At 41.0% G+C, this 16759-nt stretch overlaps 1 protein-coding gene across 1 annotated transcript; it reads left to right on the top strand.

Annotated features, from left to right (window-relative positions):
- Window positions 1–9330: 9330 nt before the first annotated feature.
- LOC133440698 (gastrula zinc finger protein XlCGF49.1-like) lies at window positions 9331–10325 on the top strand. Its single transcript, XM_061718016.1, has 2 exons — window positions 9331–9776; window positions 9861–10325. The coding sequence occupies exons 1-2, from the start codon at window positions 9331–9333 to the stop codon at window positions 10210–10212; spliced, it is 798 nt and encodes a 265-aa protein (XP_061574000.1). The 3' UTR covers window positions 10213–10325.
- The last annotated feature ends 6434 nt before the right edge of the window (window positions 10326–16759 follow it).

Raw genomic sequence — 16759 nt, 5'->3', positions numbered from 1 at the left:
ACACACACACACACACACACACGCCACGCAGCCTGACAGCCGTCAATCTCTGCATCGCTGTCCTTGGTGCTGGGGTGACACTGACTCACAGGGTCTGAGCCAAACCAGCTATAATATAACTTAAAACATAAAATGTAAACTACAATTACACAATCTATTCAGATAGAATATAGACACAATTGTCTATAAGGCCATTAATGAGATCTATAAATAGAAAATAGACACGGCGGTCTAAACACAACAAAACGCATAGCCTATTAAAAATGTATCAACTGCACACAATATGCATTCAAATAGAAAATAGACTCGGCGGTCTATTACAGTTGACAACAACACAAGGTACATTAAGGTGGTCAAGGCAATAACAACATTCTGATCATTATTTATGTGCTCACCGATTGCTGTCTCTGCGCTTGTTGCCGCTGCACCAATTCACAGACTCCGAACTCCAGAACATCATCCTCGGCTCCAACAATATATTCCAAGTAACGTGGAAAACAATGTAACGGCCGCTACAGCTAACACTAGCCTCCTCATCAGCCACCTGCGCCGCTGCAAAATATGAGGAGAGCGGCGGACTGTCCGCCGCTCACCTCACACCTTCGCCCCGGACAGGAAGCAACTAGCCTCTCCTTTCTCTCTATTACCTTTCTTTTTAACGATCCAGACTGGTGCTTTTTCTTCTCCATTTTTCCTCTTTCAAAGTTCCCTCCAAAATGCCGCAGTCTCACATACAAGACGAGTTAGTTCAAATGTAAAAAAACGAAACAAGTTAAGTTCCAGCCAATCAGGTTGGCTCACAGCCCTGATGCGTTCAGGACAGTTGTAAAGTAAGAATTAACCTACACTGGCCGCACAATGCACATTTTATCATTATTATAACCTACAAATTTTGTAGGGCAGAGGGGGGGCCCTCTACTTTGAAATGTTGTTGACATTGGGTTTTTATAACCCGGAAACCCGCGCCAGCGTCGCTACTGGAGATTGGTAATGTGCTAGGCTGAGGCAAAAAGCCCAAGGGGCTTATACGAGGCCTCTACCTGTAAAATACAGCAAAATATTGTACAAAGATTTAAAATATGCAGAATACATGATTGCAGTCTAAAAACAAAGACAAAGCAAATAAACAGCAGCATGAATAGAATACATGGTATCTACATGATTAAAGAAAAAATAATAAATCTAGAAATATCATTAGGTAATGTGATCAATTAAATGTGTCCTGAGTTTATGTTTAAAATGATTGAATGAAGTAGAGGTAGACGAGATTGCTGTAGGTGTTCCATAACTGTATCTGATGGAGAACTGACACAAACCAGTACGGAACTTCAGGAGATTTAAATGATTAGCCTGTCTTGTATTAAAATGGTGCATATCACTGTTGAACTGAAAACAATCTTTACATGGCAAAGAAAATGAAACTGGCAGGAACAATACTTTGAAAATAAAATTGCAGGTTTGATATGTATTTAACTTAAAGTTGGGTAAAATATTGAGTTGTTTGAAAAGAGGTGCAGAATGAGCAGACCAATTACTGTGTGTGGCAATCCTGCAGAATCTTTTTTGTAACATATGAAGTTTATGAAGATGTGTGTTATAGGTAGCTCCCCAACAGTGTCGGCGCGGGCACCAGGGGGCAGTGGCCGCTTACTTCAGTCACTGTGCCAGCTCACTTTTCTTCTTTGGCGGTAAACAAATTTCCCGAAAGCGCTCCTCCATTACACTATCCTCCTCTCCATCCAACACAGACTAAGCCAGGGGTTCTTAACCTTTCTGACCTTGGGGCCCAATTTTTTCAGTACAGAGTGGCCCGGGGCCCATTAAATATAAACACTGTATAGCAGGGGTATTCAACTAAAACTTTATGAGGTCCATTTAGAGAAAATTTACTCAAGCGAAGGTCCAGAACATCATAATATATATATATATATATATATATATATATATATATATATATATATATATGTGTGTGTGTGTATATATTCAAGTAGCCTCATAGTTGTATCAACATCTGCATCTGACTGTTATATTAAAAAAAGTACATATTTGCCAATTAACATGTTTAACTTGAATTAAACATATTTTTTTCTCTTAAAAATAAGATTTTATTTTATTTTTCAAATGCAATCTTATTTTATTTCTCTACCAGCAGTTTGAATTTCCCCTTTTCTTTGTTAATTGTCACATTTTTATACTAAATTAATATAAACACATCTTAACAATTTAACAGTTTTGCAGTTTTTCTTTCTTCCCCTCTTATAATCTTATGCCCCCACTTTCTGTTGTTCAGTGAGAGAACTGAGCTCTAATTTCTCCTGTCAGGACTTTAAATCTGGGCTGGATGGTGTCAGGTTCTCATATGCATGTGGAGGGGCTCATTGATGAGCCTGAAACGATATTTAGTTTTAATTATGTTCACTGTGGAGAAAGCTGCTTCACAGCTGTATCTGGACTCAAACATGGGCAGGATGTTTTAAGATGGTCAGTTTATTTTTCTGTGACTTCAGTTCAGACTTGAGTGGATATGTTTGATGAAAAACTTTGTGTTTTGTTTCAGTGGCGTTTCACTTTCGCACTTTGAACGCCACGGTCTCTGAACGTATGAGACACTGGTTTTGTCCCAGTGGGAAGACTGAACAGGATGAATTTGTCCATTCCGGGTTGCATATTTAAAAATACAGCGAGGACAAAACTTAGTTTGATTTTACTTTAAGTTATTTACATTAATAAGTTGTCAGGACTCAATGTGTCGGGTTCATCCGAGCCTGATCAGCTGCGACGGGCACAGCCCGCACCGCAGCTCTCTGGTCGCGCTGCAGCAGTTACTTTCCGATGTTTTTTCGAAAGCCCGAACAGTCCAGTCCAGCAGACACGACAGCCCACGCATCTACATCTACCATCCTTCAGCAGTAACGACGGACCCCACCGCCTGAGCGGCAGCCTCAGCCGACCTCCCCGGCCGCGGGGACGCGCCGGGATAAATGATCACGCCGCGCTCGCTTGCTCTGGGCGCAGACCCAAGTAATCGATCCCTAATCCTGGCGGATCTAAACCTACTCTGTGCAAAATGAAGGATTTTCTCTGTAAAGACACACCATTTCTCTTACTATTACGCGTACAGCTAGCTGAGTGTCTTCTTCTCCTCATTTGGTTGGGAGTTGCTATGCAGTCCCGCGGCCCTCGCGGCCCACACGTACAAAACTGATTTTTTTTTGGCGGCCCACTAGATGGCGCTCGTGGCCCAAGTGTGGGCCGCGGCCCTATGGTTAAGAATCACTGGACTAAGCCATCCTGGTGGCAGTCTGTCCAGTCAGCCCCTCCAACAGAGCCTGACTTCTAGACTCTGCCATCTCGCTCTGTACACCGGTCGCTTCGCTCTGCGCAAAAACCTGCGCCCCACTATGCGCCTCGCCCAGCGCCTCACCCGGCACCCCCGGCGCAGCAGAGCCGGCTGTCAGCTCTCTGACAGCCTGCTCCCTGCCGTTCCCCCGCTCTGTCAGGGCATGAACGGATCAACTTGATATATTAAAAACATGTATGTGACCTCGTTGTGTGTTACGAGTAAAGCCTTTTTCACATAGAACACGGCAACGGCGCCGGGGTGGCACAGAGTCGTCGCAGAGCATGGCGCGCCTGCGTGCATGGGTCTCCAACTCAGGTCCTGGAGAGCACCTATCCAGCAGGTTTTAGATCTTTCCATGCTTCAGCACACCATGATACAAGGAGCTGTGTCAACAACAGAGTTGTCCAGACCTTGATGACAAGTTAGTGACGACCATTGATTAGAATCAGGTGTGTTCATGCAGGGAGACACCTAAAACATGCTGGATAGGTGCTCTCCAGGACCAGGGTTGGAGACCTCTGTACATATTTGTTGCAGGTTGCTTGGCGACCGAAAAAAAGTTTCATAACCATATATTGATAAATGATTCAATTGATCCTGATATGAGGCATGGAAATGCTATATTTTATTTTAAATGAACATTTTATTGTTAAAAGAGCAAAAGAATATCACATTTCTACCACTTTTAAACACACCAGGTATGTCCGCATTCTAGGAGATTTCTCTCCACTGTTGTCCCTTTTTATTGATGTCCCGATAGGCCTGCAGTCTCGCATCCCACAGCTCCTCACACAGACTCACAGACACGCCCATCCCGGCGTGCGCGGCGCAAACCTCGTTCTAGGTGAAAGCCGCTTTGCGCCTTGCATGCGTCCACTGGCGCCCTTTGCCGCCGCGCAAACTCAGCGGCGTGCGCTGTGATGCGTGCCACCGACCTCAGCTGCGCTCTTGCGCGGAGCCGCAGCACATACACAATGAATGGCAAAGCCGGCGGCGGCTGCCGCTGTGCGCACTCTATGTGAAAAAGGCTTAAAACGTTTTCAGTCAAAGTAAAATGTGCGCTTCCTTGCATTACTTCCACCTAAGTGGTTTGATTTCTCCACATGTTTTAGACAGATTATTAATAGGAAAGTAGTGAGAATGCACTTTTTTCCTTAAAATGCTGTCCTACACGACTGATTTGGTGCCCGCCCTAATACGCCTCGTGCCCCCTCTGAAAATTTGCTCTGGCGCCGACCCTGCTCCCCAAATAATATTACAGTAAATGAGATATGTATATATCAAGCTATAATAAAGAGTTGGGAGACAATTTTCATTCACAAAACTACGGAATTTGCTAATAATACCAATAGATTTAGATATTTTTTTACAGACATGGTTGATGTGGTTTTTCCAGCTTAAACTTTCATGGATAATTACACCAAGGAAGGTTGTTGATGTAACCTGAGTGAGCGGGTCATCTCCTATAGACAGATCGGTGTTAGATTTACAATATATTTTATTTTTTGATGTAAATACAATAAAATTTAGATTTATATCTAGATTTATTTTTTTACAGACATACATTTGGATTTTTTTTTATATTCAGTGATAGTTTGTTAATTTTAAACCATTTTGAAATGTTTTGTAAATCATGGTTAGCCTTTCCCATTAGAGATGAAAAATCATTATGTGAAATAAACACGTTTGTCATCGGCAAAAAGTACAGGAAACAAGGAGGAGGAGGCTGCGGCCAAATCATTTATATGAATAAAAAATAACAGGGGCCCTAGTATAGACCCCTGGGGGACCTCGCATTTTAAGGTGGCCCTCTCTGATGATTTACCAACAATCATAACAAATTGCCGACCGTTATGAATATAATTGAAAAGCCACACACGAATGATTCCAGCAAATCCACAGTGTAATAATTTTTGAAGAAGAATATCAAAATGAACTGTGTCAAAAGCTTTGGATAAATCAAGAAAGATTCCCAAAGTGTATTAATTTTTATTGATTGCAGTGTGAATTTTACCAACCAATTGAAGTATAGCCATTTCTGTAGAATGATTTTTCCTAAATCCATATTGGTGTTTACACAGTATATTACAGTCCTGCAAATGTTTCATCATTCTGTTATAGACCAATTTCTCCAGGATCTTTGAGAAACATGGGAGAACAGAAATGGGCTGGTAGTTACTAAATATACTATGGTCTCCAGATTTGTAAACAGGGACTACTTTTGAGGTCATTGGGTATTATTCCAGTTTCTAGAGATTTAGTGAAAATATGGGTAAAAGGCTTAGCAATTGAATGTCTAGTTTTCATAATTAAGTTAGATCTGACCTCATCATGACCAGCAGCTGAGTCTTTCAGGCACATCATTATGTCCAAGATTTCCTTCTCTGTAGGAGGCTTGAAGCTCTTAATAGAAGGATGGGAACCGGTCAGAAACTCAGATGGAGACCCGGCTATAGGAGTTATCCTTTCTGAAAGAACTCTACCAATATTAACAAAATAATTGTTAAAAACATATGCAATGTCAGATGGGTCAGAGTAGACTCGATTTTCATCACCAAATTGAGATGGAAGAGTGGCTGTAGACTTATCCATATTTAGTAGCTGGTTAATGACTCCCCAGGTAGTTTTTATGTTATTAGAAGCCTCATTGAATTTGTCGGAAAAGTACTTTTTCTTGGCAATTCTAACAAGATGATTATAATTGTTACAAAATGTCTCATAATTTGCTATATTAATTGGGAATGGATTACTTATGAATTTTTTATACATTCTATTCTTAGCTTTCAGAGACTTATGGAGATCTGGTGTAAACCAGGGTTTTCTAAATGTATAGATCTTGTTTGCTTTTTTGCTGACAAGAGGAAAGCACCTGTTGAATACAGAGTTGAAAGACTTGAAAAATGACTGATATGCTTGTTCAACATCATCATGGGTGTATACATCATCCCATAGGATGTCATCAACCTGCTTCTCAAACCGGTCAACATTTATTTTGTTATACACTCTAATACCTTAGAACTAGAACTTGTGAGATGACACTGGCAAAAACATGATCGTTGGAGGATGCTCATATAGGTGATCATATGCAGGACTTGTAGTTAGATCGTTATACAGTGGGGAGAACAAGTATTTGATACACTGCCGATTTTGCAGGTTTTCCGACTTGAAAAGCATGTAGAAGTCTGTAATTTTTATCATAGGTACTCTTCAACTGTGAGTGACAGAATCTAATGGCACTTTTCCACTAGTATCGGCTCACCCCGGCACGGCTCGGCGCGGCTTTACACGGCTCCACACGTGTGTGTTTCCACAGCCAGGGGAGAAGCGGGCAGGTTTGGGTGAAGCTGCTGCGACGTACTCGATTGCGCAACCGCTTTGTTCATGTCGGCGCTGATGAGAAATTAGCTGGAGCGGCTGAGAAAAAAAAACCCCCCCAACAAACATCGCTTTTTTAATTTTTTCTCGACAGCCACCAAGTTTATGAACATCTGCACCTCAGAGTTGGATCACCAAACAGACGTTTTGCGCTTTATAATAAAATCGCCGCGAGTCCCCTCGCGCTGACTCCCGCTTCCTGATTCAAACGTTTGACGGCCCCGCCCCCCGACCAATCAGAGGCGCAGAGGGTGGTGACGTCCCCGCCCCCGACCAATCGGTGGCGAGAAGGTGGTGACGTCAGAAATAGTCCCTGCTCAGCCCGCTTTCAGAACCTCACTGAAATGGTTACAGAAATAAGTATCGACTTGGAGCGGCTCTACTCGTCTCAGCCCTAGTGCGAAAGCGCAAAACGGGTAGAACCGAGCTAAGGTGATAATAATGCAAAAGCGCCATTAAAAAAAAATGCAGAAAATCACAATATATGATTTTTAAGTAATTAATTTACATTTTATTGCAGGACATAAGTATTTGATACATCAGAAAAACAGAACTTAATATTTGGTACAGAAACCTTTGTTTGCAATTACAGAGATCAGACGTTTCCTGTAGTTCTTGACCAGGTTTGCACACACTGCAGCAGGGATTTTGGCCCACTCCTCCATACAGATCTTCTCCAGATCCTTCAGGTTTCGGGGCTGTCGCTGGGCAATACAGACTTTCAGCTCCCTCCAAAGATTTTCTATTGGGTTCAGGTCTGGAGACTGGCTAGGCCACTCCAGGACCTTGAAATGCTTCTTACGGAGCCACTCCTTAGTTGCCCTGGCTGTGTGTTTCGGGTCGTTGTCATGCTGGAAGACCCAGCTACGACCCATCTTCAATGCTCTTACTGAGGGAAGGAGGTTGTTGGCCAAGATCTCGCGATACATGGCCCCATCCATCCTCCCCTCAATACGGTGCAGTCGTCCTGTCCCCTTTGCAGAAAAGCATCCCCAAAGAATGATGTTTCCACCTCCATGCTTCACGGTTGGGATGGTGTTCTTGGGGTTGTACTCATCCTTCTTCTTCCTCCAAACACGACGAATGGAGTTTAGGCAAAAAGCTCTATTTCAGTCTCATCAGACCACATGACCTTCTCCCATTCCTCCTCTGGATCATCCAGATGGTCTTTGGCAAAGAAGGGCCTTGACATGCACTGGCTTGAGCAGGGGGACCTTGCGTGCGCTGCAGGATTTTAATCCATGACGGCGTAGTGTGTTACTAATGGTTTTCTTTGACACTGTGGTCCCAGCTCTCTTCAGGTCATTGACCAGGTCCTGCCGTGTAGTTCTGGGCTGATCCCTCACCTTCCTCATGATCATTGATGCCCCACGAGGTGAGATTTTGCATGGAGCCCCAGACCGAGGGAGATTGACCGTCATCTTGAACTTCTTCCATTTTCTAATAATTGCGCCAACAGTTGTTGCCTTCTCACCAAGCTGCTTGCCTATTGTCCTGTAGCCCATCCCAGCCTTGTGCAGGTCTACAATTTTATCCCTGATGTCCTTACACAGCTCTCTGGTCTTGGCCATTGTGGAGAGGTTGGAGTTTGTTTGATTGAGTGTGTGGACAGGTGTCTTTTATACAGGTAACGAGTTCAAACAGGTGAGTTAATACAGGTAATGAGTGGAGAACAGGAGGGCTTCTTAAAGAAGAACTGACAGGTCTGTGAGAGCCGGAAGTCTTACTCATTGACAGGTGATCAAATACTTATGTCCTGCAATAAAATGCAAATTAATTACTTAAAAATCATACAATGTGATTTTCTGGATTTTTTTTTTAGATTCCATCACTCACAGTTGAAGAGTACCTATGATAAAAATTACAGACTTCTACATGCTTTGCAAGTGCGAAAACCTGCAAAATCGGCAGTGTATCAAATACTTGTTCTCCCCACTGTATATGACGCAGAAGAAGCCTTTCCTAGAACAACAACTTTATTCTTCAACTGTCTCGATACCAACGCAGTAACACAAGAGTACAGTCACAGTGCCGCCTAATGGTCACACAGAGTAATGCACTTGTTTTCAAATATACTACATAGATGAAGGGGAAGACCGAAGGTTCAGGACAAACTTTAAACCTCACAAATACAACCAAACAATCAACACTGGGAAGCACTTTTGATTTGTTAAAATCCAATAATTTTGTCCCATTTTGTAATTCCAGAACTCCCACAAGAAAATGTTTGTAAGGTGGAGGAGGACGGGGTTTTCAGTGACCAGCACCTGGATAACCTGGAGAGGAGCTGCAGCCCGGACCAGGAGGAACCAGGGCATCCACAGACTACAGAACTGGAGGAAGACTCCAGCGGTCAGGAGATGAAACACAAGGACGTAGAGGTGGATATCTCATTGGTCAGTGTCGCTCATGAGAAAGTTGAAAATGGTGAACCAGGACCAAACTGTGGCCAGCTGCTGTTGCACACTTCTCCTGAAGCTCAAAACAAAGATGAGGAAGGGACTGAAAGTTTACGCTCAGACTCCAGTAAAACTGCAGATCCGGAGCCAATGAGACGACATGGTGACCACGAATATGCTGCTGTCCAATCAGATAGCAACTGTAAATCAAAGATGACCATGACCCACACGGGGAAGAAGGTATTTTCTTGCAGCACTTGCAGGAAAGAGTTCAGTAAAAGTAGTATTTTAATGGATCACATGAAGATCCACACTAGCGAAAGGCCGTACCTGTGGAACCCCTGCGGAAAATCGTTTACAAAATCATCAACATTCAAGAAGCATAAAATGATCCATATGGGCGAGAAGCTCTACGTCTGCAAAACGTGTGGAAAAAGTTACAGGCAAAATTCCAGCCTGGTGATTCACTCGAGGACCCACACTGGCGAAAGGCCGTACCTTTGCAACACCTGCGGCAAAACCTTTACTACATTATCAAATCTTAAACGGCACATAACCATGCACATGGGCGAGAAGCCCTACACTTGCAAAACATGTGGAAAAAGTTACACAGAACGTTCCAGCCTGGTGGTTCACTCGAGGACCCACACGGGCGAGAAGCCCTACATCTGCAAAACATGTGGAAAGAGTTACAGGCAACATTCCCACCTGGTGGTTCACTCGAGGATCCACACGGGCGAAAGGCCGTACCTGTGCAACACCTGCAACAAAACCTTTACTGAATCATCAACTCTTAAACGGCACATTACCACGCACATGGGCGAGAAGCCCTACAACTGCAAAACATGTGGAAAAAGTTACAGGCTACGTTCCACCCTGGTGATTCACTCGAGGATCCACATGGGCGAAAGGCCGTACCTGTGCAACACCTGCGGAAAAACCTTTACTAATTTACCGGATCTTAACTGCCACATAACCACACACATGGGCGAGAAGCGATTTTTGTGCAAGACGTGCAACAAAGGTTTTAGCCGCAGAATTTATTTGCTGAGTCACATGAAAAATCACCCGGAGGAGAAGTCTGGTGACTCGTGACAAATGAAGCTCATGTTGTCGTCCTCCGGGGGCAGCTGTCCACTCCTGTCTGACCCACAGAAGAAGAACCCGCAGAAGTCCAACCACCACCTCCTGTGGCTGATGAGCCTAATCCCCTCCCCACAAGGGTTGCAGGTTCAACACTGATTTATGTTTCTCCGTCAACTTGACGCAGAGGGAACGATGTGGTTGTGTACTTTTTTTCTTAAAGTTCTGCATTGAGTTTGTTTGAATCCGTTCCTTCTTAAAATCTTATTATTTGTTGCTGTTGGTAACTTGCCGTCTCCACGGTGCAAATAAAGAGCTGTTAGTATGTGCTGAAGTTTCTTTAAACGTGACAGTTTATTTCGTTCATCTACAAAACCTCTCACACGCCCTTTTTCCCGTCTTTCTTCTTCACTCACGTTCTCTTTGTAAAGTTAATCTGCAGCTCCATGTTGTTAAACTCTCTCCATCTACTCCGTTCTGAGGTTAGTCCAAGTGTGATATATTTACGTGTTCAGTTTTTACAACGTTCCTCTGAAAAACATGAAGAAACTTCAGAGAAACGAGGACAAAAGAAGAAATGCAACCATCAACACGTCAGACACAGAACAGCCAACCATCTGTCACCATTTTCTAAACTTTAATGTCTGCAGCATTAAACAAAAAACCTTGAAGATTTCAGAAGTCAGTGCAGTCAGATACGGTTTGCTTTTATTTCCCCTTTAAAATGTTTTTATTGATTTAGAAAACAAGAACATTTAGTTTGCAAATGAATGAGGAAATGAGTGTGATGTGGGATACACATCACGATACTCGAGTCACGATACAATACGACATTGCGGTATCCAAATTTTGCGATATATTGCAACGTTATACATAGTTTGCTGAAAACTGTAAACGGCTTTACGCTTTATAAAGTCTGAGCTGCGCGTACATCAGATTATCGTGATAATTCATGAGACAAACTAAATCAAAACAATGTAATTCAAATGATCCATGCTGCGTTATTGAAACTATACAAGCTAAAGTTACAACATATTTATGTACGTTTTTCATATTATTTAAATAATATAAAATTAACAATATTATTAAATCACATGTATAAAATCAAGTTGTATTAGATTTACAACTCTTCTGACACATGATTTATTCTAAAGCTGATGTTGAGATCCGTGTTGAAGCTGCAGATCTGCAGGTTGGAGAACAGGAAGAAGAGGGAGGATCATCGGGATCAGATTCCAGGAAGAGGACAGACTTTGGATTTAACACTTTTATGTCAGACATCCGTTTAAAAGTAAATTTATTTTTACCTCAACTCATATTTAGTAAGAAATAACCATGAAAAATGTAATTAAATTTTCATTTTACATGGATGCATTTTTTTATTGTTTATAATTCTGGAATGTTATTATTTAGAAAGAGCAGCAGTGCCCCCTGGTGGTGAGTTATAAAAGCTCAACATAAACTCAAGCGTGAAAAATCTATAATAATAATAATAATAAAAACACAAATAAAAAAAGACTTTAGTGCAAGAGGAAAGTTGTCAATGACGCAGATTATTGGTACAGCGTGATCAGTACAACCAGCATTTAGCTCAGAAAACAATGTTGAAAGAGAAATGTCATCAAATGAAGTTGAAAAGTGGAGATGCACTTTTGTCCTTTATCCTCAACTTCCTCAATCACGTCATTTTGATCCAGTTTGTTATTTCACTGGTCTTGGCTTCATCAAATGACACATCCAGGGACAGAAGCTGTGCATAGGTGTTTATCCTGTCCAGGTGTTGGAAGGTGAAGTGAAGCCGAAGCCATCGCTTCATCCACTGATCTGTTGGCACGGTAGGAAAACTGATAGGAATCCACTGTGTCAGGAACCATGGAGTTGATGTGGGTTAAAAAAAGATGATCTGCTCTGTTGGTCTCTGGAGAAGGTTTAATGAAAATGTCTCTCCACATTTCTAGTCCATGAAAGAAGCAGATTTTATGTCCATCAAATGCAGTGTCCATTGTTTTTGATAACTTCCTGCCACAAGGAGCCTCAGAGACTGAAGCACAGGTTGGAGATTCCTTCTGTAGCAGAAACTTGCAGTTCCTCAAAACCTTGTGCAACAAGCCTGGCTTTTGGTACCAGTCCATTTCAATCTCTTTCAAAGTGCAAACTGAACGAGTGGAGATGCACTTTTGTAATAATAATTACAATAATAATAATAGTAATAATAATAATATGATAATGGAGGGAGGACTTTGCTGTTTCAGAGCCGAGACCACTTGCCTTCATGGAGAGGGACATGAATTCCTTCATGAATAAGGACTAAAAATAATGTTAAAGGTATTTGGAATATATTGAATGATACCATTAGGAAAAGTTCAAGACAAACTAATTATCCACAATATTTAACCAATAACGATGAAGTCATTAATGATATGAATGAGGTGGTTAATCATTTTAACAGGTATTTTGTGAGTGTTGGACCAAAGCTGGCAGAAAAATGTGTGATCCTGGATCAGCTGATGGATGGAAGGAAACATTAATAAGTAGAAATCCAGATTCAATGTTTCTCACAGCTGTGGAGGAGAGAGAAATCATAGATATTGTAAGTAAATGTAAAAACAAGGTGTCAACTGACTGTGGTGATATGACAATAGTCAAAAAGGTGTTTGATGGATTGTTAACTGACATACAGCTGTAATCAGTCGCTCAGAACTGGGACATTTCCAAAAAATAAATGAAAACTGCAAAAGTCATCCCACTGTACAGAACTGGAGACAGACACCAATTCACTAATTACAGGCCTGATTCTTTACTCCCAACATTTTCTAAGATCGTAGAAAAAGTATTTATTTAGAGGTTGGACTAATTAATGCCAATCAAAAGGCCACGCCCCTAATTACTCTATCTCTATCTGCCCGCAGACTTTCTCGATGGTTAGCGTTCATTTATAAATCTCTTCTTGGGCTAGTTCCCTCTTATTTATGTTCTTACATGTGTAGAGTCTGTAATCCTTACAGTTTACGCTCACAGGACGTTCTGCGCATGTTCGTTCCTAGAGCCAACACTGAACTTGGGAAAAAAACCTTCAGTTACGCTGCCCCCCGGTCATGGAATGACATACAGAACGATCTGAGATTACCTCAACTGATCACTCTGGGGGAATTTCGATCAATTTTAAAGGATTGAGAAACTAGTTCTCTCGGGCAATGTGCTTGTTTTTAATTCAAATGGTGCCAAAAAGTTTTCAAATTATATGGACCCGTTTATGTTGTATGTAATTTGTGTTCCTCACTACAGTGTGTGATTGCTGTTTGTTGATTTTTGTTGTGTTTTCTGTCGTAATTTATGCTGCCCTCTTGGCCAGGTCCCTCTTGGAAAAGAGATTTTTAATCTCAATGAGTCTTACCTGGTTAAATAAAGGTTATTATTATTATTTACTCATTAAACTTCTTGCTTTATAAAATTCCAACCTGCCACAATACGAGGAAAAAGAGGCTTCAAACCCCTGCAGAAAACCTGTGGGTGATTCATGCATGAATGAACCGTCATTCTGAGTTTGGGGGTTAGTTTGGGATCTTTATTCCCTCTAGTGGTTAAATGTTGGAAACTGCAGCTTTAAATGTGTCTTGTATATCTATATATTTCACACCAAAATCAGTTTGATAATTTGATCAGTTTGATATTTAAATGTTTTAATGTGTCAAAGACTTACCATGTGTATTATTTTGAAGCCCATTGCAATAAAAGTTTCTTAACAACATAAATGTTTTATGACAAATAATAAAGAACACATGAATTAAAAAATATTTTTCTTTTATTTATTGATATTAACAATCAGAAGCTTATCATATAAATTGAAAGAGACAGGATGTACGAGCTGGGACGGGAATGGAGTTTAGTAGGTTATTAGGGAGGAGTGAGGTGATGAGGGATTGTTATAAGGAAATCCTTGTCTTTCTTAAAGATGCAGGGATAGATAATACGATTTAAATGTGGTTATCTTATTTTATTTAGGTATTTCCTTTTTTCCCCCTTTAAGTTAGACTGTAACCTGGTGTAATAATGATCCTGATGTTACACACTCCGGTACAGCAGGTGGCGGTAGAACCTAATAACGTTGGTTGTGATCCGCCATTAAACCTAGAGAAGAAGAAGGAGGGGACGGTTCTGTTGTTTCCTTTCTTTTTCCTCTTCAACAATGTCTAAGGTGAATCATCTGAGAGAGTTTATCGGTCAGCGACTAACAGCAGCTGCTGTAGAAATATTGTCAGTGTTTGAAAAAAGCATCTTGGAGTATGAAGAAGAGCTCGACCGTCAGCGCAGACTGTTGGACCTCGCCTGGAAACCTGAAATCAGACTCCACAGAGTCGGTACGTAACCCTGGAAAGTTGAATGAATGAACACATGAGTATGACTCCTACAAGTTCCCTTTGTTTCCAGTTAAAAGCCGTGGTGATGAAGCAAACCAACTAAATGGGAAACTCCCCAGCTCAAGCAGCAAATCCATAGTGTAATAATTTTGGAAGAATAATATCAAAATAGTTCAAAAGCTTTGGATAAATCAAGAAAGTTTTCCAAAGTGTATTCATTATTATTGATTGCAGTGTGAATTTTATCAACCAATTGAAGTATAGCCATTTCTGTATAATGATTTTTCCTAAATCCATATTGGTGTTTATACAGTATATTACAGTCCTGCAAATGTTTCATCATTCTGTTATAGACCAATTTCTCCAGAAACATGTGAGAACAGAAATGGGCCGGTAGTTTCTAAATACACTATGGTCTCCAGATTTGTAAACAGGGACTACTTTGGTGATTTTGAGGTCATTGGGTATTATTCCAGTTTCTAGAGATTTGGTGAAAATATGGCCGCCTAGTGGTCACACAGAGTAATGCACTTGTTTTCAAATATACTACATAGATGAAGGGGAAGACCGAAGGTTCAGGACAAAGTTTAAACCTCACAAATACAACCAAACAATCAACACTGGGAAGCACTTTTGACTTGTTAAAATCCTGTCTTTTTGTCCCTTTTTGTAATTCCAGACCCCCCACCAGAAAATGTTTGTAAGGTGGAGGAGGACGGGGTTTCCAGTGACCAGCACCTGGATAACCTGGAGAGGAGCTGCAGCCCGGACCAGGAGGAACCAGGGCATCCACAGACTACAGAACTGGAGGAAGACTCCAGCGGTCAGGAGATGAAGCACGAGGACGTAGAGGTGGATGTCTCATTGGTCAATGTCGCTGTTGTGAAAATTGAAAATGGTGAACCAGGACCAAACTGTGTCCAGCTGCTGTTGCACACTTCTCCTGAAGCTCAAAACAAAGATGAGGAAGGAACTGAAAGTTTACGCTCAGACTCCAGTAAAACTGCAGATCCGGAGCCAATGAGACGACACGGTGACCACGAAGATGCTGCTGTCCCGTCAGACAGCAACTGTAAATCAAAGCTGACCAGGACCCACACGGGGAAGAAGGTATTTTCTTGCAGCACTTGCAGGAAAGAGTTAAGTAAAAGTAGTAATTTAATGGATCACATGAAGATCCACACTGGTGAAAGGCCGTACCTGTGCAACACCTGCGACAAAACCTTTACTGAATCATCAGCTCTTAAATGGCACATAACCACGCACACAAACATTATTTTGGGAAGATTCTAGGTTTCAAAGACTGTAATAATTTACCTTGTTGACTAATTAAGAAACATTTTGAGTGGATTTCTTTCCCTCAAAACAGTCAGAAACACAGCCATGAAACCTTTTGCATAATGTTACACAGAGAACAACCTGCCATCAAGACATTTATGAAAATATCTATATTTTTCCATTTTGCAGGTTTCTACTGAGGAAATGCCTCCAGAAGATTCTGGTGTTACAAAGTCTTCCTCCACAATTGAAGATTTGGAACAGGTATATATTGATACTTTTAATAAACATTGTACATTATCTGACTATGAAATACTATTTTCTGAATGAATAGCAGCGGGGTGCAAAAAAGATTACTGTAGGTTGTAATCTTAACTCGTACACTGTGCTCGTAAATTATTTCTTCCAGTTGGCACATTTCCATTTTTAGGGGCAAGTGAAATTCTCGCTCTGTAGAGCCCTGCAGTAACGTCACATTGGATGAACAAAACAGCCAAATCACTGACCAAGTGCAACACTATTAAAATATGCTCCGTTATCTCCATAGTAAAGCAATACCAGAATAATATGGAATATATATATATATATATATATATATGTATGTATGTAATGGGTCAAAGACGAGACGTGTACATTTGGTTTCCGAGGGCCATTCATTTAATATAAAAAGATAAATAAATATATATATATATATATATATATATATATATATATATATATATATATATATATATATATATATATATATATATATATATTTGTATAATATTAAATCACTCAACTCTTATCCTTCTTTTGACCCATAAATATTTGTGTTGCTAACTATTAAATTAAGGAAGTTATTGAGCTCTAAAGTCTCAAAATGTCCTTCAGTGTAACTGTCCGGGTTTAAATTCTAATGACAAAAGTGTTTTTAAAATGTA

The sequence above is a fragment of the Cololabis saira genome, chromosome 3, assembly GCF_033807715.1.
Source record: "Cololabis saira isolate AMF1-May2022 chromosome 3, fColSai1.1, whole genome shotgun sequence".
In the NCBI taxonomy this organism is placed as follows: domain Eukaryota; kingdom Metazoa; phylum Chordata; class Actinopteri; order Beloniformes; family Belonidae; genus Cololabis; species Cololabis saira.
This window is presented reverse-complemented; position numbering and strand designations above follow the sequence as displayed.